Source organism: Castanea sativa, chromosome 1 (genome assembly GCF_040712315.1).
Source record: "Castanea sativa cultivar Marrone di Chiusa Pesio chromosome 1, ASM4071231v1".
Lineage (NCBI taxonomy): Eukaryota > Viridiplantae > Streptophyta > Magnoliopsida > Fagales > Fagaceae > Castanea > Castanea sativa.
In genome coordinates, this window is record NC_134013.1 from 38,683,036 (window position 1) to 38,705,928 (window position 22,893).

At 36.2% G+C, this 22,893-nt stretch overlaps 1 protein-coding gene across 1 annotated transcript; it reads left to right on the plus strand.

The window, feature by feature from the left end:
* Positions 1 to 11,338: 11,338 nt before the first annotated feature.
* Positions 11,339 to 19,485, plus strand: LOC142621642 (derlin-1). Its single transcript, XM_075794954.1, has 7 exons — positions 11,339 to 11,518; positions 13,191 to 13,326; positions 17,229 to 17,302; positions 17,466 to 17,559; positions 18,026 to 18,154; positions 18,291 to 18,451; positions 18,964 to 19,485. Exons 1-7 carry the CDS (start codon positions 11,502 to 11,504, stop codon positions 19,091 to 19,093), a joined length of 741 nt encoding a protein of 246 aa, XP_075651069.1. The 5' UTR covers positions 11,339 to 11,501; the 3' UTR covers positions 19,094 to 19,485.
* The last annotated feature ends 3,408 nt before the right edge of the window (positions 19,486 to 22,893 follow it).

Consider the following 22,893-nt stretch of genomic DNA (forward strand, 5'->3'; position numbering starts at 1 on the left):
TTTGTTCTCTAGCTGACAATAAACATATTCCGTTTATCGTTGCTATACTACACCTGCCTGCCATAACCTTTTTGTAATAGTTTCCTCTGCCATGGGCATGTGACCAAGGTTTCAACAAAGTGGCTCTAGTTTGTGCACAAGCTGGCTTAGGGTGTGTCGTAGTCAAGCCGGTCTTGACTCTTCTACCCAGAACCATTGGGCCAAAACGTGGCAAGAGGCAGCCCAGCCTGCAATTGTGAAAAAGGCCCACCGCAAACTTCATTTGGGCTTAAGACATGTTTTTTTAGACCCAATCATCCTGGGTAGTTTTAAAAAATGGCCCAAAAAATTTGCAAATCAAATAGTGTTCTTCACATTTTTTTTCCCTAATAAGTGGGGTGATGGATTTGAACTTAAGCCTTTTCTGTAAAAAAAATGACAATATAAATAAATGAAGCAATCAAGTTTAAATAAAGACAATAACACTAAGCTAGACTCTCCCAAAAAAAAAAAAAAATTGTGGGAGATTGGAACTTGGATGTTCTCAAAAGAGACTCGTGAAATCTCTTTGGGGATTAATTATTTTGTGGAGCCGTTACTTATTTTTATATTACACAAAAATAAGAAAAACTAAAATACAAAAATGAATAATTGAAATTTCATTGAATATTAAAATTACATTTAATTACATCACTTTTTGTCCTAATTACAATTTACTAAAATACAAGACTTTGGTTCTAAATATGTTCAAAAGAAAGTAAAAAAGATAGGAATAAAACACTAGTTACTAAACCCGAGATCTTGGTTTGGGAACTAAGTTACAAAGTTGGAAGGTATTAGACCCCCACTTTACCTTAAAAAATCCGGTCTTCTAGATTAAGGATAACCATTCATATATCCACAAGCATTGACACCACACAAATCATACAACACACGTTAATTTTGAATGCAAACATACAATTGTTAGTTTATATATCTAATGTAAGGACACAATTTGAGCCCCTGACCCACAATCCGAAGGGAAAGGCCTTGAAATGACTTTTTACATAAATTTGTAGAGAGTGGGCTTGAAGATGGTTAAACAACAAAGAAAGATGGGCTTTGGGCCCTATGGCACAAATGATGAGTTGTTTATATGAATATGAATTGTAAGGACACAATTCGAGCCCCTGACCCGCAATCCGAAGGGAAAGGGCCTGAAATGCCTTTTTACAATAAATTTGTAGAGAGTGGGCTTGAAGTCTAGGTTCTAAAGATGGTTAAACAACAAAGAAAGATGGGCTTTGGGCCCTATGGCACAAATAAGGAGTTGTTTATATGAATATGAATAAAAAAACTCCTCCTCGAACACAATCCGAGGATAGTTTATAATATTGCTTCTCAAGATAGATTACAATTGTGAATAGTCAAGTCTACAATCTCCTCTCTCTTCTTTTCTTTTTTTTTCCCTGTTACCGAAGGCCCCTTCTTTCTTATATTCTTTTTCCTTCTTCCCCTTCTCATCTTCCACCTCATGGTTAAACCGCTGGTTTAGATACTTGTCCCATCCATTTTCCCTGAAACCTCTAGAGACAGGGGCCAAGTTTCAAACTTGATGTTCAGGTCCCATTTCTCCATTAATGCGGCCAGAATATTAGTTGTAGAGTCTTTAATGCGGGGGCGGTGGTAGCAGCTTTATCTTAGATATTCCACCGCCCTTTCTCTTATCCTCTACGTGTACCGTGTCTTCCCTAAACCATAGGAATTTCTATAACATAACATGGGAATATCAAACAACCATTCTCTTACCTCAGCTTCACTAGCCGAGGACATGATCTTCCTCGGACATATTTATTCAGACATTATCACTTCTTTACCTAGTATTTTCTTATGGGTTAACCTTCATACACCCTCGGACCATCCTATGTCTTCGGACTAGGCTTTTAACCCGAAGAACACTCCTTGGGCCAACCCAAATATAATCCTGGGCCCAATGGCCCTACATCTAAGATTAAATTTTAAATTAGAACTCATAGATCTACTTTAATCCATGCAAAAGAGATCATTTTTACTAAGAAAAATATAAGATCTATTTTTATATAAACAAAGCAATTACTTTATGAAGATAAAATATTAAATCTACTTTTGTTATGATAAATAAATTATTTTTATAGACATAAAAATATCAGATCTAGTTTTGTTTCTTGTAACAAATTTTTTTTTTAAGATATAAAATATCATATCTAGATTTTTATAAAAAAAATATGATTTTTAAGACATAAAATATCAAATCTGGATTTTTTTTATAACATATTTGATCAGAATTTTTATTATAAAAATATAGTTTTTAAGACATAAAATATTAGATCTGGATTTTTATAACAAAAATATTAGAAAAAAAAGTTCAAAAATAAAAGGACAAAACGTTTATTAATACGTGACAGGCTAGCTAGATCTAGAAATATAAGGTGCAAAAAGAAATTTTTAGATATTAAAAAAAAAATACTAAACTTAGATATATCAGATAGAAAACATTTTTTAGCATGGAATAATGTCAAATCTATGAATCTAACAACAAGATAATCCTAAATCTAGATTCCAGAATCACAAAATTCAAAACCAATACATGTGAATAATCTATATCTACATTAGAGCATGTGAATGATCTATATCTACATTTTAAACATGTGAATCATCAAACTCTAAAAATAGAAGCACGTGAGAATGAAGGTCTAACATTAAAGCATGTGAATAATCTAGATCTACATTTTAACATGTGAATTATCAAGATCTAAAAACAGGATCATGTGAGATAAAGATTTGTTGATGCTCATTTTGGCAAGGAGACCCAATAGCAGGAAGAAGCTTAACAATATGGGAGGAAAAGAGTTAGTAAATTGAGTTAGAAAACCATCAAACCCGAATGACAGGAACGATGGATCAAGGGCCTAGAAAATAGCAAATGAGCCTCAAAGAAAGCAAGCGGGTCTAAGGGAACCCAGAGAGAAGAGTAATAAACCCATGGCACTATGAGAAATAGAAAGTAAGCAAGAATAGGCCAAATAGGCCCGAAATAATGAATTAAGTGAGTAAGGGGTTGATGGGAAGCCCATAAACCCCAAAGGAAAAGGATATGGGCATTTGGGCCGAGGAAGCCCAAAAGACTTAGCAAAGGCCTATGGGAGTGAAGAATTGGAATGGGCCGGGGATGCCCAAGAGAACGAGATGGGCCGACGACACCCAAAAGCATGAAATGAGTGAAGGAAGCCCAGAAGTAATGGGATGGGCCAAGGAAGCCCGAAACATCATGAATACTAGCCCAATGATAATACTAGGCCACTGGAATTAAGCAAAATGAAAGTATACAGCAAACCCAAAAGAGAGCTCAGCAAGCACGGATCATGCAATAGCATAGCAGGAATGGCAAGATGGCATGGCAGAAGTGCTAGCAAACCCACAGAAGGAACAAAGAACGGGTTAAAAGAAGAAAAGCCCATAATCAAGCAAGGCCTAGTCCAGGAAGGATGCAAGTTGTAGAGAATAAAGGCTCAGAAATCCATTCACGCCACAAGAAGCCAAGGATGAGCAGCAGAATGCACAGATGAGCTTTCAGGTCATAGCAAATGCATGAGCAGTAGACAAACAATGAACACACATGGAGGTGGAGCACGCACAAGGTTCAGGCACTACCAACTTGTACCTAACCAATACAGGAATGGTGGGCCATAGGCCAGAGGTAAGAGAGGGTATGGTCTGGCGGTGGGGAGAAGGGGAAGCCTATGCTTGGGTTCTCACTCAAACTCTTTTGGGGAAAATATTTCTATTGGGATGACATACTAACCAAAAAAGAGAAAGATGGGTTGGAATCACTAGGTGCATGCCATGAGGGATAGTGAGAGAGAATGTCCACCTTTATCCAAATGGGAATGCCACGATGAACAAGCAAACAAAATAAGACTCTTTGTTTGGTAATGAGATCTGGCATGACCAGCATAGGTAAGTGGTGATGACTGGGTAGCTGACAAACCAATGGGTGGTCTAGAAGGACATCCACACCTAGACAAAAGTGGTTAAGGGGTGAAATGGTAAAAACCCAGTCACGGCAGGCAGTATAAAAGGAGCCTCCACCTTGCATAGTAAAAAGGAACATAACAACACAACTAGAACCACAAAAAGAACAAGAACACGGAAGTAAAAGAAAGAAGGGTGTGATAAACAGAGAAGCAAAAACTTAGAAAAGAAAGAGAGTTCAAAAGAAAAACAGAGAGTGTAGGCAAGAGTAAGATGACAGGCATGCACCAATAGGCTAATCCATTCTCTCCCTTTAAAAGCCTACCCTCTGTTGAGGATTAAGGATTTTTTTTCCTGAGCATAAGCCATTCAAGCCCATTCTCTCAAAGTGGGTAATTTCTGTGGCAGGACCTTCCTGTGAGATTACCCACATTGGTCTCAACTTCATAAGGCAACCAAGCTCAGCAGACTAACCATTTCTTCTTTGTTTTCTTATCGATTAAATATTAGTGTTATCTCATCTTCGTTACTGTCATTTTACTTATATTACATCTTTATTGTCATATTGCTCTTTTCTTTATTTTAGTTGGGAATTCTTTGCTTGGTTTAGATAACAGTAAGCGTGTTTCCTTAATTGTTGTTATATTATACTTGCCTGCCATAACTTTCTTGTAATAGTCTCATCTGCCATGGGCATGTCACCAAGGTATTAACAAAGGGGCTCTAGTTTGCACACAAGCCGGATTGAGGTGAGTTGCAATTAGACCGGTTCTGACTCTCTTACTTAGAACCTTTGGGTTGTAGAATCTCAAAAAGGCCCTCCATTAGATTTAAAATAGAAGTATGTATTAGTGAAAGTGTAAATACCGTATTTTTTCTGCCTTTGATTTGCGTATCAGACCCCTAATATTTTTATAAAAAAAAAATTAACTTTTCACCATGGGGTTTTGGAAACATATAGATTGATGTGGCACAACTCGTTTGGGCATTAGAGCCCTTAAAGTATCTTTTTAGGTCAAATTGACCAAAATGGCTCTAGTCAATCTTAGGTTGACTAAAAGTCAAAATTACTCAAAATCACTCCCAAAACTACTTTTTGATGTTTTTACATCAAACTCGAGCTATTATGAGATTTTTGTCACCTTTAACTAACTTTGACCAAGTTTGACCCGAGATTGACTCTTGATGGCACTAGAAACCTTAATTTTTATCCGACCATCGAAACGGGTTGAAACAACGCCATAGTGAATGTTATTGAATTCCTTTTCTAACTATTATTCATGAGTCAAAATTGGAGTTAAAACGGTTAAGAAATCTTGAAAACTGTGTTAGGCGTGTCAACTTGCTTCCCGAGGCCATAAATTTTGATCCAACCATTGGATTTTCATTTTTTTCAAGTGTTTTGGAAACTAGACATCCATATCTTTCCAGAGATACCACGATCAGCTCAATCGGAGTCTGAGAGGGCTTTTAAATGTGCGATCGAAGTCAGAACTGAAAAAGTCAGAATTGTCGACATCAGCAACCAGCCCGATGCACCCTAAAGGGTCACCGAAAGGCTGTATTTTGACCATAAATACCCTTAGAAGCCCCAAAAGAATTTTGAGATTTTTGGAGCTTTTTCTGGGTAGATTCTCTCTCTCTCTCTCTCTCTCTCTCTCTCTCTCTCTCTCTAAATTCTCATTAAAACACACATAAAAACCTTTAATTTCTCACATTTCCCATATATCAAGAGGTAGTGTTGTTGCTCCCATCTTCCTCTCCTTGGCCTTAGTACCTTGGATTCGAGGTTTAGGGGTGTAGATGTTGCTTTTTATCTACTCTCTACACCCATTTAATTTCCTTGCTTTTTTAGTGCTTTATCTTGCTTTATAACATGTTTTGTAGCTTTTCTAGTATATCTCTTCCTTTATCTTGTTTCTAGCATGTTTTGTTGTTTTCCAAGCATATCTACTAGCTTTTTCACATGTTTTATTGCTTTGATGTTGTTGGCCTAGCTTTCTTAGGCTATGATATGTCTGAATTTCTTGCTTGTGCTCTTAGCCATGTTTGTGTGCCTCTTACCATGTTTATATGTTTGGATCTGCATGTTCATGTGCTTCTTGCTTTGTTTGGATGCTATGCCTAGTGCTTTTATAGCTTTGTTTCCCTTGTTTATGCCTCTTTCTTGTTTTTGGCTTTTAGGTAGCATGTAGATCTAGATCTTGTGGTCTAGGCCCACATTCATACACCAAAGGCTCAATAAAGGGTTTGGATTAGTTCCTTTATGCTTGTTTGTGCTTTGTTTGCCCTTTTCCTTGTGTTTATGTTGGGATCCATGATTGTTTGCTTAGATCTGGGTATTTGCCATGTGTTTGTCTTATTCCTTTTGTGGGTTTGTTGCTTGTTGGTCTTTAGGGCCACTTGCTTGTTTGGTTGCATCCGTCCCCTTTGATAGTTTGTTTGGATGTAACCATGTGTAAGGTACATCTTAGTGATGTTTGGCATGTTTGCCGCATGCCTTTCTCTCCTTTGCTTAGTGTGCATGTTAAGGTTTCTCATATTAGCCTTTGTACATGCTTTTTAACATGTTTACCCTTTCTCTTTGTGTGATAACATGCTTTGCTTGCTTTGTGCCATCTTGTTTGGCTTTTTGTTTGTTTGCATCTTTGCACCCTTGTTTATTGTTCATGCATGTGTCTTTGTGTGCTTGTTCGTGTCATCAAGCCTACTCCCTACTTATAATCTCGTGTGGGTTCGCACCTGTCTGCTGTACGCGAGATCCCGAGTCCCTTTTAGGATCTTTGCTTGATGGCACATATGTTGTTCGTACTCCAATATAATGGAACTATGGATACTAAATCCAAATATACATTTGTCCTTCTAGGACACCCTCTTTTGCTTGATAACATGTTTGTTCGATAACATGCATGTTTGCCCCTTTTTGTGCTTTAACATGCTTGTTTGCCCCTTTGTGTGCTTTCTTTCTTTGTTTGCCCCTTTGTGTGCTTCCTTCATGTTTTTGTTATCTCTTTGCTTGCCTGTTGGTTTTGTCATCTTTATTGTTGCGTGTACACACTTGGAGAAATGACGCAACTTCCAAGATGCAAGCTAAAAAGGGTAAGAATGCGAACAAGAAGATGCAAGCCCAAAAAAGGTATTGTTTAGTAGTTTAGGAGGCTTAGCCTCTCATGTGGTTATCTCTTTCTCCCTCCCAAGCGCTTTCTTTAGAATCTTGTATTTAGACTAGGCTTTCTTTTCTTGTACCTTGCTTGGGCCGCGTTTCTTGGGTATGACAATGTCTAATTTATCTTTCTTGTACCTTGCGAGGCCATACCCTCATTGGCAATGTCTAGTTTATTTCCCTACTTTGTGTACTAGCATTATGCATGATGTATATATACATCTGTTTGCTTATGGGTGGTCGTGCACTTTGTGTTATGGACTTTCATGGTTAGGAGAGCAACCCTTTTGTGATCATGTGTGCTATTGATCTTGTAGTGTGGGTATGCGCTCAAGACAACTGTCGTAGGTGCATATTTAAGCTACATTATGTGCATGATCATCGTGATGTGATTGTTTCAATAAATGCCAACTAGTGTCATTAGTTTCCCCGTGTATGCGACACACAACCAAATGTTTGATGCTTTGGTGAGCTACGACTCACCTTAGTACGAACATATTGTCGCATGCCATATACACAGGCATGAAACCCTATCGGTGTGCCATAGCGCACCAAATGCGAAACTCTACCGAATTTTTGATGTGAAAATGAGGCACTGTTGTTGCCATATTCTCATAAAAGAAGCTTGGTGAGAATAGTGTTTTATGTGCTATGACACACCAAAAGTGAAATGCTGTCGGATTCTCGCCACAAAAAGTAAGGCAAAATGTTGGATTTTCGTCGTGGAAATTTGGCAACAATTCAAAAATGTGCTGGCAAAACATTGATTAAGACCACACCCCTTTCAAAATCAAAACTCAAACCCCAATTCTTTTAAAGGCCCGGAAGTTAATGCCAATAGCTTGTTTTAAATTGCCAATGTTTAAAAATTAAGATTTTACCAAAACAACCTTAGACAGGTATTGTGAGGTGCCTAACACATTCCCCACACGTAACCACACTTCTGAACCCAGGAATCAAGGTTTTTATTTGTCCATATTAGATTAGGAAAAACGATATTTTTCTTAGTCTAGGATTGGTAATAAAATCAATTAGAGTCAGGTGATTAATCATACCTTAGAAAAAACCCACTGATTGGTGACGACTTCACTTACCTTTGGTAATTATAGGTTAAAATCGAATCAATTTAAGTCACACACTAGAGTTCTATCCTTTCACCCTCATTTTTCACACAGCACCCAAGCTTAAAGCTGCCTAAGGGGGTGCGAGTGTCGTTGCGATGGGTACTTAATTGTCGCGAGGCATTAACCAGAAAGCAAAATGAATCTTCTTAGAAATGGGAGAGATTTTGAAGAATAAACTCAATTACTAGATTAATGAAATTAGTAGTGAGATCATGATCTCTCTAATTTCTAAAAAGGTATATTAATAAATAAGAAAAGCTAGAAGGAATTCCAAAAAATCTGATATAGTGAAGATCAATATTTTGGCCGAGCGTTAAGAAAGTGGGATGAACAAGTTTGGGCTTTGCTCGAGGACACATGTAGAGTAGGATCAATCAGAAGTCTAAGATTTAAATGTGTAAATAGATCTTTACAAGCTTGCCCGAGAACAATGTTTTTAAGTGTTACAAATAATGTTCATTCTCTCTCTTAGTTACTGTTCTAGCTGTGATCTCCCTCTCTCAATTTTTGCTGGACCCCCTTTATCTGAGAGTTTATTTTTTTTATATACTTTATGGCATCTTGCATCCTAACCCTCTATCTTTAATTTTCCTAAATCTCCTTTAGACACTTGTCCCACTAGACTTTTGGTAAAAGTGGTGGAAGGAGCTGCTGAGCTGTGGATTCACTGTTCAAGTCACTTCCTCATTAATGTAGCTGATAAAGCTGTTGTCAACCATTTAATGCAGAGGAACTTGCGAGACTTTACAAGAAACTTCCCACAAAGATTCCATTATATCCCCCAAGGACGCTTCGTCACTTCCCATTATATTCTCGAACCACCTCACTCCTCGGGCTGTGGATGCTTCTTCAAGAGGAACAATTGAAGGCTACAATAGTGCTTCCCCTCTTCAGTCCTTGGGTCCCCATAGATGGGTTAGCCCCTCTATTTATAGAGGTGTGAGGGGCTTAAATTTAAGTTGCATACCTGTGGTTTAAAATTTGACACTTTACCCACCTAAGGTTTGATCGAAATTTAAGTTGCCTACTTGTGGTTTGAAATCTTGATGCAAGTGTTCCACTGGGTTCTTTTTAATCTTATATGATCTTGTATTTTTAGTTTTTGTGTTTTTGGAGGAGAGACATAAAAGTGAAGCAAAATTACATATCTAGCCATGTTTTTAATAGAGGTAGGTTAAGGAAATTTAACCGAACTAACTTCAAATAGGTAAAGTGTCAAATTTCAAATTACAAGTATGTAAATTAAATTTCGACCAAATCACAGGTGGATAAGTTGTAATTAGTCCAAATATTTATTATTATTATTTTGATTTTCTTAGTAAGCTTCAAATATGCCACCTATGCATGTCATGTGCCGCATATGAATTTTCATTAGTGAGTTAACGGTATAAACCAAATTAATTGCAAGTTGAAAATAATAGGGACTAAATTGACTATTACCAAAATGTAAGGACCAAATTAACTATATTTAAAAAAGATTGAGACCAATATGGTATTTTTTTCTAAAATTAATTATTTTGCCTTAATTTTGGGTCTTTTTTAGTGGGAGAGCCGTAGGCCTATTTGGCCCAGACCTAGAGCCAACACTAAAATAGTTTGGGTCTTTATTTTTTAGGTCCTTTTTTTTGGGGGGGGGGGGGTGTCTTTCACTAAAATGTTCTATGTGGCCCAGAGAATTTTTTTCATAGCCCGTTTTTCTCATAAAAAAAAATCATAGCCCGTTTTGGGGCCACTTGGTCTTGGGTGGTTTTCTGAAGATCTGGCCCAATGGGAACCATCCATGGACCTTAAATTAAACCTATTATGATCAGAGCCCAGAATCTGCAAGACGTACGCAAGAGTAAGACAACTCACTCTTCAACTCTAAACCAATGAAATTCTTAATTCTGTTTCAATTTCAATTACTATTTAGGGCACGTTTAATAGACTGTAATGGTAATTACATAGAAATAGAAATATGTATTATAAAAAATAAAAGATGTTGTAATTAATATTTATTATTATTCATTTGTTTGATGAAAACATAATAATAGAACCTGAAGTCAAAGGAGTAAAAGATTTTTTTTTGGGTAAACTACGTATTTGGTCCCTATTCTATACACCATATTTCAATTTGATCCCTAACCTTTTAATTGTGTTAATTTGGTCCCTAACCTTTCTTTACCGTGTCAATTTAATCCTTACAGTTATCTTTTGGATGAAAATTAATGACATGTCTAATGGCCAAAATAAAAAATTAGCTTCTATTGATGTGATAATAAACTAAAATTTTATTTTGGCTATTTGCTATGTAAACAATTTTCATCTAATATATAATGGCAATGACTAAATTGACACGACATTAAAAGGTTAAGGACCAAATTGACACAATTGAAAGGTTAAGGACCAAATTGAAATATGGTGTAAAGGCTAGGGACTAAATATGTAGTTTACCCTTTTTTTTTTTTCAAAATTAAGATATATTTTAGGAAATATTTACTCATATAATTATATTTCCTAAAAAATAATATTTTTTAAATTTGAATGAGAGATTAGTATTTTTTTTATGATTTTTTATTTTCATAATTGTTACGTACATATGAAAAATAAGTTTATATATATTAATTTTAGAAATTAATACACCTACTAAAGAATAACTATTATAACCTTTATAGAAATGAGTAATTATTCCTTACTTTAAAGAATAACTATTCATAAAGAATAACTATTTCATGGAATAAAAACATAACTAAACTATTGAACAATTAAACTATTGAAATAATTATTAGAATTAGTGAATTTGTAACGTGGATAGAGGAAAGCCCACCCTTTTTTGATTCCCTTGTGTTTCGGGAAGCTATGACCTTATTTGGTAAACTGACTCCATCACATATTTTCAGTTTTTAAACAATATTATACATATTTTTATATAATTTTTCATTTACACATATTTCTACATATATTTTTAGATTTAAAGTACACCTAGCAAATTTTCTTCTTTTCAATAAAGTTTAAGTATTTCCCATAAAAAAAAAAAAAAAAAAATTAGAATCTACCAAACGTATCGTTAGTATTTAGTCTACGAAGCTTCTGGGTCCTACTCGTAAAACATTCGTGTCGTGTTTTCTTTCTCTCTAAATCTGTTCTTATTATTCTGGAAGAAAGTTTCCCTCTACAAACAGGGCTGAGATCTCAAAATTTTGAATTGGCTGGCTGCGTGAACCCACCAAAAGAAAAGAAGCTGGGTCTGCTCTGTTGCAATTGCAATGTCTTCTCCTGCTGAGTAATACCCTTTTCTTCTTTCCGAATTCATAGATTTTTGTTTTTCTGTTTATTGCTTCTTTGTATCGCACTGAAATTTATTGATTCCTCAATTGGGTATTTGTTCGTATAATATCGATGTAATGAATCTCATATAGCTTTCTTTGATTATGAGAGCTTTGTTTCTTCGGCTGTTGTTGTGTCTGTAAACTGTTTTGGGCATGGTTGTGACTTCAATTTGAATTTCTTTATGGTTTGTGTGTGTGGAAACAATGTTTGACTTTTGGGATTTGTGTTAATGGTCTGCTTTTTTAGCTAGCAATGGAGTAGAGCTATTCCAAACATTTTGAGAACTTGTTGTGGAACAATTTTCTCATATAAGTATAAGCATAAGCTATAAATCTTACGTATATTTGCTTTATACTGCTGAAACCATTACCGCATGTGGTTAATAATTACTTAGAAAATTCTGAGTTTTCTACTGGAAGATATTGCCTTTGCTAAATTATGGATGGGAGCAAAATCAGGGTCATGAATAGGCGATTTTGAGAGGTCATTTGTATATCTATGTCTTCAATATTGCCAGAAATCGACACATTGGGGCCACTTCCAAGGGGTTGCCCCAGTAATTAACCCGTTGTATGAGACGACACTCACCTATAAAGCCCTGGACATCTATTTTCGCAGAAATGTTGGCAGAGTTTAACACTTTGGGGTCACTCCCTAGGTTACCTAGTGTGTGTGAGCCGGGGGGACTACACTCACCTATTGAATTAGTGGCACCCATGTTATCAAAAATATTGGCAGAAAGTTGCTAGGAAAGGTATGATAAGGGGGAAAGTGAGGTAAACCATTGCACAATCTGAGTTTTTTGAATGTACACACTTCAGTATCTCAGGTTTTTTTGCCAGTTAACTATAACTCAATTGGCACTTCCTCCTCCAATAATAATGGGATGCAGGATGAAGATGCAAATCCATGATTGCTAGATGTGTGTGTAACTTACCAATAAATAAAATTCTCTTGGGTTTATCTGTTGCCTGCAAAATTATTACACTTCATAACTCTCAGCAGAATTTATATCGTAAATCTTTTTCCCCTAAGTTGGTCAATGACTGTGGTCGTTGCCAGTAAGGCTTGGCATTGAATTGTTTTCAACACAGAGATTATATTTATTCAAAAGGTTCTTTATTTGTGGTTTAGGACATTCAAAATGTGGAAATGTCATGGTGAACTGATACATGTAGCAATGGGACCTCAATATAGGGACACATTAATGTGGTGATATATTCACTTATCACAGTGCCTCTCTCTCTCTCTCTCTCTCTCTCTCTCTCTCTCTCTCTCTCTATATATATATATATATATATATATATATAGCAAAAAATGATGTTCTTTTGCTTTATATGCCTTATTCTTTATGCTTGGTGCTTGATAGCAGCAAAGTACTTGTTATAGTGGCAGTGCTAGTACCTGTACTTTAGACATATTATCCCTGATATTAGGTACTAGGGCTTGGTTGTTATTGCATTAGTTATCCACCTTGCTTGAATATGATTGTCCAGAAATAGTTTTTTTTATTTTTATTTTAAAAATTGTATTTTATCATTTTTATTTGAAGATCTAACAAATGTTTTTAACTTTCAGTTGATTCTTTTATTCGATGTCCACTTTATTGTTCACTTTCGTTTCAGATATTATAAGTCTCTTCCACCCATAAGCAAGGCTTTTGGGACCCTGTGCCTTCTGATGACCACAGCCTGTCAGTTTAAGCTGTATGATCCAATATATATTGCGTTAATATATAAACCCGTGTTCACACATTTTCAGGTACATCTTTGATCTTTGTGGATCTTGGATTACATGCTCTATTGGTACAATTTAATATTCATTCTTAAACTCTTTATTTTGTTTATAATATTTTAATTTAATGTATTTTAATTTTATATATTTCATATTTGAAGCTAGCCACAACAAAATTGTCGTTGCTTAATCCACCAGTCTGTTGATTCCATGTATTTGGAAAGGGGCTTTGATGACCTTAGATGGAAATCAAATTTTTATTGACCTGTATCTATGTATGTTAATTGCTAATCAAACCTATCTTGCAGATATGTAGCACCTTGAAATATATAATTTGGAATCTGTATAACCAACACTAGGCTTCTAGCCACTCATTAATGGCCTGTTTGGATGTTTAAAAAAAGAGGAGGAGTAGAGTAGAGGCAGGGAGAGTAATTCAATTATCTTGTTTGGAAGTTTAAGGATGGAGGGGGAGGGATTTCGAAGGGTTTCAACTACCTCTAACCCCTCATTTTTAATTCCCCCAAATTGGAGAGATTTGGAGGGAGAATATAGTAGATAGATTATTGACCAAATGAATTCTCCAATTTACCATTTCTAAATTAACAAAATTACAAACCGATTATATAAATAATCTTTGTTTGTTTCTTGAGAAAATTTAACACTACAAATGACAAATCTTCCCAGTGCTTTCTTATAAGCCAAACACAATTTCTACTAAATTTAGTATTTCTATCCAATATTTTCTCAGCAACCAAACAAAAAAGAGAAACCCAAAACAGAATACTACACCAAGTCGCTAATTGCATAGATCCAAAGATCCAATACCCAAATCCATAAATTAACAGAGCAACGATCACAAACAATATCCAACGCTTTCAATTGCTGTAAGTTCTGAATTCCGCTCGGAAACCCATTGGCGAAGTTGTTTTGAGAGAAATTCAGGTAATTCAATCCCCGGAGATCGTTAATTCAGGCTGGGATCGGGCCATAGAAGTTGTTACTGGATAGATCCAAATACTGCAAAGTAGTGATGGTGCCGAGAACCGGCTTGACCCAGCCAGTGAAGTTGTTTCCGGCAAGGCTGAGGTTTCTGAGCGCTTTGAGTTCAATGAGGGCGTGAAACTTCAACTCGTCGGCGAGTGTGAGACCTTCGAGGACGATAGCGGTGACATTGCCGGAGTCTGCGCCGTCGCCACTTTCACAGGAGACGCCGTGCTAGGTTGAGGGACAGTCATTGGTGTCCAACGATGCAACGGTAGCCGAGTCCCAAGACGAAACAGCACCGTTGGGGTCAAGCTGGATCCCTTTCTTGAATTCCAGTATTCCAGTAAGGATCGGAGCTCCGAGTTGTTTGGGGAGTGAGAAACTGTGGGAATTGTTTGTTTCTCGGGAAAGTTGAGGAAATTGGAGGAGGTTTTTGATTTTTTATTATAATTTTTTTTGAGGTAATAAAAATTATTTTATAATAGTTAATGGTAGTTTTATACTTTTTTTTAGTGGTATTTGATGGAATGAAAATGTTGATTAAATAATTATTTAATCTAACAAATTAATCATAAACTAATGTTGCAAGTTCATTTTCAAATAGGGGTAAATTTGTCTATTTAAATCATTTCCTCTCCTCTCCCTCCTAATTTTTAAAACATTCAAATAAGAAGAAGGGCTAATTACTCCCTTCCCCCTTACTAATTTTAAAAATATGCAAACAATATGGAGGATAACTATTCTCCTCTACTCTTCTCTCCACTACTCTCCTCCCCTCTACTCTCCTCCCTCTCTAAACTTCCAAACAGGCCATAAGAGAATCTCAGTCATGTACTAGTATTGATGTTTTAAGGTTTAAGGTTTATAAAATGTGAAAAAGTTTTTTGTCCCCATAACAGACCTGTTTGAAGGCAAAAATGGGCAAGTAGGTCTATTTGCCAAAATATGCAGCAATATACCACTGTTCGTGAAATGTTTTGGTGAATACCACTATTTTAAAACTCGAGTTCATGAAACTCGTTCTACATAAAACTCGAGTTCATGGGCATCAAGTTCTATTAATGAATTTCCACGGTGGCACCCGGTGACGTGGATTTTGGGAATATAGAATGCCACATGGAACTCAAGTGTATAAAACTTGAGTTATGTGTAAACAGAACTTGATTTTTATAACTCGAGTTCTACTGCAACAAAACCCAAACGCCTTTGCCACACACTTTCACTCTCCCTCTCCCTCTCCCTCTCCTTCACAAACTCTTCTGTCTCTCATCTGAAACCAATGCTCAGTTTGAATCAACCCACCATCGCAGACGTGTCGGTCACCTGAAACCCATACCAAACCAAATCACCCATTAAGAACCAAAATCAAAACCGATTAATCTGTATTAATACAAGGCCGATCTTGACGTTGACGATATTGAGTAAGAACTCGGCAATCTGAATCATCAGATTCCTTGTTGAATTTAAATCAAAAGGTACAAAACCCCTCTCTTTTGTTTTGGATAATATTTGTTTGGTTTTAAGAGTGTGAGAAAGGAAATAAAATGAGGTAGGGTTTTTGAATTTTGGGCATTTGACTGTGTTTGGATGGTGGGAAAAATTGGGGATTTGATGGAAAAGCACCAGAAGGTCCACGATGTTGAAAAAAAAATTTATGTGCAATTATTTAGGTGTCTTGGTTATTTTAATTAAATTTAGCCATGCGATTGTATTGATTGATGAAACAGATGTTGAATTTCATTGATCGTGGACAAATTGATAAAACAGTTTTCAATACAATTGTAGTTAAATACAATTGCTAATTTGAATTGAATTTTTGCTTTGGTCTGTATTAAGTATGTTCTTGCACCAGTCTCAGCTAAGTAAACAATATTGATTTTCTTGTTTTAGTCTGAGTGGATCTCCAGGAGATGGATCAGATCTGCTGGGAGGAGATGGACCGAGTTACCATAGTGGGATTTGGGTTTCCGGTGAGGTGAGAGTAGAGAGAGATGGATTTGATTTCAATGGTGACCGGGCAAAAATGTTGCTTAGAGACCTGGACTGAGTTATAGAGAGGGGAGAGTGACTGAAAGGGAGATGACTAGATCCAGCATGTTCTTTTTATAAAAATTACACAGAGCTCGATTTTCAGTAAATTGAGTTCCATAATGTTCTTTCTAAATAATTTACATATAACTCGATTCACAGAAACTCGAGTTAAATAATGTTCATTTTAAATATTTACACAGAACTCAATTTCATTAAAATTGAGTTCCCCTTACACATAATTCGAGATTATAAAACTCAAGTTCTACGTGGCATTTTTTACTTGTAGAATCCACATCACTGGGTGCCACCAGGACACTTTTATTAATAGAACTTGATTTCTGTGAACTTGAGTTATACATGTAGAACTCGAGTTTCATAAACTAGAGTCGTAAAAGGGTGGTATTCTCCAAATTATTTCACAAACAATGGTAAACTGCTGCAAATTTTGCCAAATAGTGCTATTTGGCCATTTTTGCCCCAGTTTGAAAATATATAGATTATGTCTGTTCTGCAATAGAAACAGTAAAATACTTGTCCCCCCTCCCCCTTCCCTTTTCCCCTTCTGGTGTAGAGGCTGTATGTTGTGGCTACATAAAATTTTAAATTATAAAGTTGAAGGCATCAATATGTACATAATAAGGGGCTAGTTGGGTGATCCTTGTGTCAATTCATTCTAAAATAACTTTAATACTTTCTAAGAGTTGCCGTATGTATGAACTTCAAAGAGTTCCAGAAATCCGATCGTGCGCTTATTCACAGGCACACACAGACATAGTGTGCCATTCATATGGGATCATTTTCTTCTCTTTTTATTTTTTTTTTATTTTTTTTCTTATTTATATCTTTATTATATGAATTATTCTCTGCAATCATTATGTAGAACTCTTTGGTAATTTCACATCCATTTGTAGGTGTGGAGGCTTATTACAAATTTCTTTTTCCTTGGCAATTTCTCTATCAATTTTGGAATCCGCCTATTAATGATGTAAGTATTGGTTACTTGGCAATTTTAATGAGGTGCATCAATATGATCTATCTTCATGCAACTCTCCATTACTGCTAGTGTGAGGAATAAGTGATCAGTTGAGATCTGCAATGGGGAATTGTTCTTTTCATGCACTCACAGTTTCTTATGAATGATTATATAGAGCTAGATATGGAGTTCAGCTTGAGAAGGGACCATTTCATAGGCGGACAGCAGACTTTTTGTGGATGATGATATTTGGATCCTTTTCATTGTTGGTATGTGAGATTATTTCCATTATTGTTCAGCTTTGTGATCTGGTAACCAATAGTAATCTGTCATTTAAATTAAGGGGAGATTCATCATGTAGTGGAGTTGTGATTGGGCTTGCTGCCTTGCTCAAAATCATGAGAGATGAAAGAGTTTTAGAAGGGAAATTCAGTATGCTCCGCTACGTGCAACTAATTTGAGTGAAGTTCTCCTATGTCATCAAAAAAGAAAAAAAAAAAAGTTTTAGAAGGGAAATGGGGAAAAAAAATAAAAGAATGAAAAAATAAGAGAAAAAGGAGAAAAAGGGGAGGGGGGAGTCAATTGCACATTGCTTCCCCCTTTCCCTTCTGGTGCCAATCTGTGTTTGAGTGTATGGTATTATGCTTTTGTAGACATCTTTCCTTATTATTATTAAATGCATATGCTAACATTAGTGTTTTTTTTTTTTCCTACATTTCCTCTCCTGTGTTTTAGATATTATCAGCAATCCCTATATTTTGGTCCCCCTTCTTAGGAATATCACTTGTGTTCATGCTTCTCTATGTCTGGAGTAGAGAGTTTCCAAATGCCCAAATCAACATATATGGCCTTGTGACTCTTAAGGTATGGCTAACTTGTGTTCATTCAGAAATGTTTGATTGGGTGACCCTAAGGCCCATGACCTCTAAGCTTTCTGTTTGGGCTAAGTCTCTAAATGTTTGATAAATATGAAATTGACATCAATATTTGTTTATTGCAGGCATTTTATCTACCATGGACCATGCTTGCTATGGATGTTATTTTCGGTTCACCACTTATGCCAGATTTGCTAGGAATCATTGCAGGGCATCTGTATTACTTCTTGACAGTGTTGCATCCACTTGCTGGTGGCAAAAACATACTGAAGACTCCAATGTGGGTGTATCCTTCAAAGTTTGGGTTGTTTAAGGTTAAAATTTGCAATTTTGAATATGTTTAACCCAATTGCTCCTTGTGAAGCCATTATCATCTCTCTCTCTCTCTCTCTCACACACACACACACACACGATTTGTATCTTGTGTAACAATTGCATACATGATCCCTCTGCCATAGGGATGGGTCCCACACCTATATGAGAGGGGCATTGTATGCCACTGTTATACAAGATGATAAATCCTCACAGTTTGATAGCAATAATTGACTTTTATTTTTAGGACACCAACAGATTTGATTAGTTTGTCCAAGATCGTTTCATAAAGGGTAACTGCTTTTGCTGTTGGTGACCTAGTGCATGTTGGAATTGAGAACTGAGGCCTTTGCAAGACCCCCTAAAATTAGTTGAGCTAGTGATTGATTAAATGTTCTTCAGTGCTCCAGTTCATCTGTTATTGCTTGCTTGCTCACTCACTCATTTTTAATATTTCTGCAAGTTTCCTTAACTGTACCCGTACAGACATAAAATAGTCGCAAGGTGGCAGATAGGAGCTCAGCCAATCAGTCATGCCCAGCCTTCAGGTCGTGCCCAACCTGAAACGACAACTGGTACGGCTTTCAGGGGAAGGTCTTATCGACTTAGTGATTAACTCTGCTACTTTTTACCATAGGATCAGAAGATTTCCTATGATTTCCAACATCTTCACCGTTTTCTAGATGACACCACTAACTGGGGAAGTTAAGTATTTGATGATTGTGCTTGGAAAATGTTTCAGCAAAATGATCCTGACAATTGCATTTTAAGCAAATGTTCTCCTTCACCATTTTTCTATTTCTCATTACTCAAATGTCTTTTCAAGTAGAATTCTCTCTCTTTTTGGGTAGAACTGAAAGGAAATATGTTATAGAGTAGTTGGTGGATCCTTTTGGAAGCTTGCAATTTTTCAATTCAATTTTTTTACTACTGTATGGGACATGTTAACTGGTATGGTCTTAGCGCAAGAGAATTGCTAAAATTTAGTGCAACACAAACTATTTAACATTTCATTGTGCCATCGATAATCAATTTTTTTTTTTTAATCTTTTCTTTTCTTTTGAAAGGTATAGAAGCAGAATCCTGCAAAACCTATAACTGGATGAGAGGGCATCCTTGACCGGTATTAGATTTTAAATACTAATCAATTTTTAAGCCAATCAATTCTGGTCATCTTTGACATTTGAGCTTTTGTCAAAATGACTATACTAACGAAGAATCCTTTCAATCCATCAGCAACATTTTCTTATTATTGGTAGTTTAATTTTGTGACCTGCCATGAACAAATCGGAATGTAAAATTGATCTCCATTCACTGAAGAAAAAGAGGAGTCTCGTCCATGCTTTGGCCACCAAATCCAAAAGAATAGAAGTGGGTTAATAAATTTATAGTAAAAGGGTAATAGATATTAATAGATGTCCATAGGAAAATAATAATATATTGTGTTAAAGCACAGCCTCGCAAGTCTTATATGGATCTTCATAAGGAAGCAACTATAATGGAGAGTAAGCTCATACTTCTTACAAAGTTGCAACTGTTTTGGATCATAAAAGTACTAATTGAAAATGAACTTGTTCTTCTTTATCAAATAAAAAACCAACATGAATTACTATTTCCAAGCATTTAAGCTGAAGTTACTTGAACATTCTATTTTTCACCTATTATCTACCTCAAATATTTTTCTTGTGTAGTTTTTTTTTTCAAGAATAGAAATGCAAGTTGTTAAAAATGGCAGCATGCCCTTTAATTAAGTGAAAAACAATAAATAAGGAGAGAAAAAAATGCTAGTATTAATCATAAATGAGATGGAAAGTAATAGGATTTAATGAGTCCAAATCTTCTGTCCCACTTTTCTAGCTCCACTCTATACTCCACCAATAAAAACTTGTCACGTGTTCCCCTAATTAATTAAATACTACTATTAATTAATAACCGTAGCATTAATAAGTCAATAATGATAGTATTTAATTAATTAGATGAACACGTGGCAAGTTTTTATTGGTGGAGTATAGAGTGGAGCAGGAAAAGTGGGACAGAAAATTTGAACTCGGATTTAATGATATTATTTTAGCCATTAGATCACTCATAAATTTAATGTCTAAAAAATGTGCAACTTTAACAAAATTACACCGGGTGTAACTTGAACCCATCTCATATATATATATATATATATCTGAGAGAAAATTTAATTAGGTTTTAAATTGGATTTTAATTGTTGTCTAATTTTGCGCCACATGTTCTATTTAAGTTTTTAAAATTTTTATTCTAAGTGAGTTAATGAGGGGCAAAAGATGAATGGTCTAATATAAATAAATCATCAAAAACCCAATAAGCAAAAAAGAAGAAGAAGAGTAAATTCATGTGTATATCCCAAAAAAATAAAATAAAAAATAAAAGAGAGAATAATTTGAATCCTTATAGGTGTGTAATTGTAATTTTTTTAATTGCATTGTGCATATGCACAGGTTATACGCTAGTAAACTAATAATAAATACTCTTACTTAATAATAGATAACTCTAATTGAGACTTTTTGAGCGTTTCAATAGAACCATCTTATCCTTTATTGTTGTAAAAGTTTGTAACTATTAGTATATGGCTACTACCGTACACCCTATGCAGTGATCACTCTACAAGTATAAATACTTGTGGGATGTGAAGGCAAAGGTCAAGGTTCAAGTCTCCAATAGAAGAGAAATTATACAGTCCTCATGGTAGACCACGTCATTTATCCACCATTCTAGTAAAAGACTCCCACCTATTTAAAATTGCTGAGTCAGTATTTAGTTTTTATTTAAAACTCTACAATTTTAAACAAGTGGGAGTCTTTTACTGGAATGGTGGACCACATCACTTGTCCACCATGAGGACCTTATAATTTCTCCCAATAGAGAGCTTTACACACATATATACTTAGATTAAATTAAGAGTGCGTTTGAATTCCGCTTATTTTGCTGAAAACTGAAAATACTAAAGAAAAATAATTTTTAAATATGTGAATAGTACATGATGATGTCGAAAAATCACCAATAAGCTTCACGCACTCTCAAATCGAAACAATACCTACAAAACGAAAAGAGGAGACCTAACAGAGAGCACCGGTGTGGTGTCGGCCAAAAGCCCTCCGAAGGTCAAGTTAGAATTTTTCACAACCTTAGAGTGCCAGAGTTGAGTCAATAATGCGTACCTTGGTTTTTGAAGGTTTTGGAGTATTTATAGTGGTTTAGGGTTAACATTCATGCCTTGACCATGAAGTCCTTTCCTTCTAGAATTGGAACTCTTTTCCTTTCTAGAATTGGAACTCTTTTCCTTTCGCATACCCTCTAGAGTTCTTTTCCTTATAGAAGCCCTTTGATCCAGGCTAAACGTGTGACACAAGAATTCCTCTTATACACGTTCTCGTGGAGATCAAGCAAAGCCACATCAGCCATAATCGTATAGCGTAAATCCCATTTAAGGTTTCTTGGAACCAAGCCTGGAAGGATGACTACTGCATCATATTCGTCCGTCCACTGTGGATCTGCGCTCCTTGGCTATGTCAAATATGAACCCGTCACCCTTGTATCATCACATCAACCATGTAGATCTGTCATGTTCATTTTTATTCCCCTTCAGTTGCCCCCTCATTCCATGAGGCCGTCAACTTTCTTCTGCGGTCTGATGGAATGACGGTTAGTTTTGATCCTTGATAGGATTGTTTTGAGGGACACGTTGGAACAGTCATAAATGTACTAGGGTCACGTGGTGGTACTCCACTGGTAGTTTGTTGGAATCGATGCGCTCCTTCGTTTACCGCGCCATTCCTTCTATATATACTACCCATTCCTTTCATTTTTACACTTTGAAAAATTTTCTGCTGATTAGAGCGCAACCGTCCACTTTGTGTGATCCGTCGCCTCAAGAAGTTGAGATTTGTCGTCTTTTTAGCTCGTCCGTCGCCTTTTCGTATCGTCCACCTGTGAGTGCCTTCTTCGCTTATTAATTTATGTTCTTTATTTCGCATGTTGGTCCGTCGTCAGCATAGATCTAGAGTCTTAGGTTTCCTTTACCCGTCATATGTAGGTGTCAGATGTCTAGTGAAGCGTCAAGTGGTCAGTCTTATGTCCGTGAGGGAGCGGGCTACAAAGAGGTATTCCCGTCAGGTCAAGCAGACCAAGACACCTCTAGCGAGGAGAGGGAATCGTCAGCCAGCTCTCCTTTCAATGTGGAAGATGAAGGGCAGGATGAGGACGGATCAGAGTATGACTCGAACGATGACTTAGACGGTATAGATCCACCGATCCAATCTGTCATAGGCCCTGACGGTTTCAGGGGATTTGTCATGCTTCCTTTGTGGACGGTGAATGATTTCATCTCCGGCATCAAGCAGCCACACTTCAATACGCTTAGGCAGAAATATCAGATACTTAATAGCATTC

Bases quoted from the DNA above. Each gene is read 5' to 3' on its own strand.
- LOC142621642 (XM_075794954.1), top strand. The intron at 17,560-18,025 runs GTATGTGAGATT...CCTGTGTTTTAG, and splicing joins TTGGATCCTTTTCATTGTTG to ATATTATCAGCAATCCCTAT. The intron at 18,155-18,290 runs GTATGGCTAACT...TGTTTATTGCAG, and splicing joins ATGGCCTTGTGACTCTTAAG to GCATTTTATCTACCATGGAC.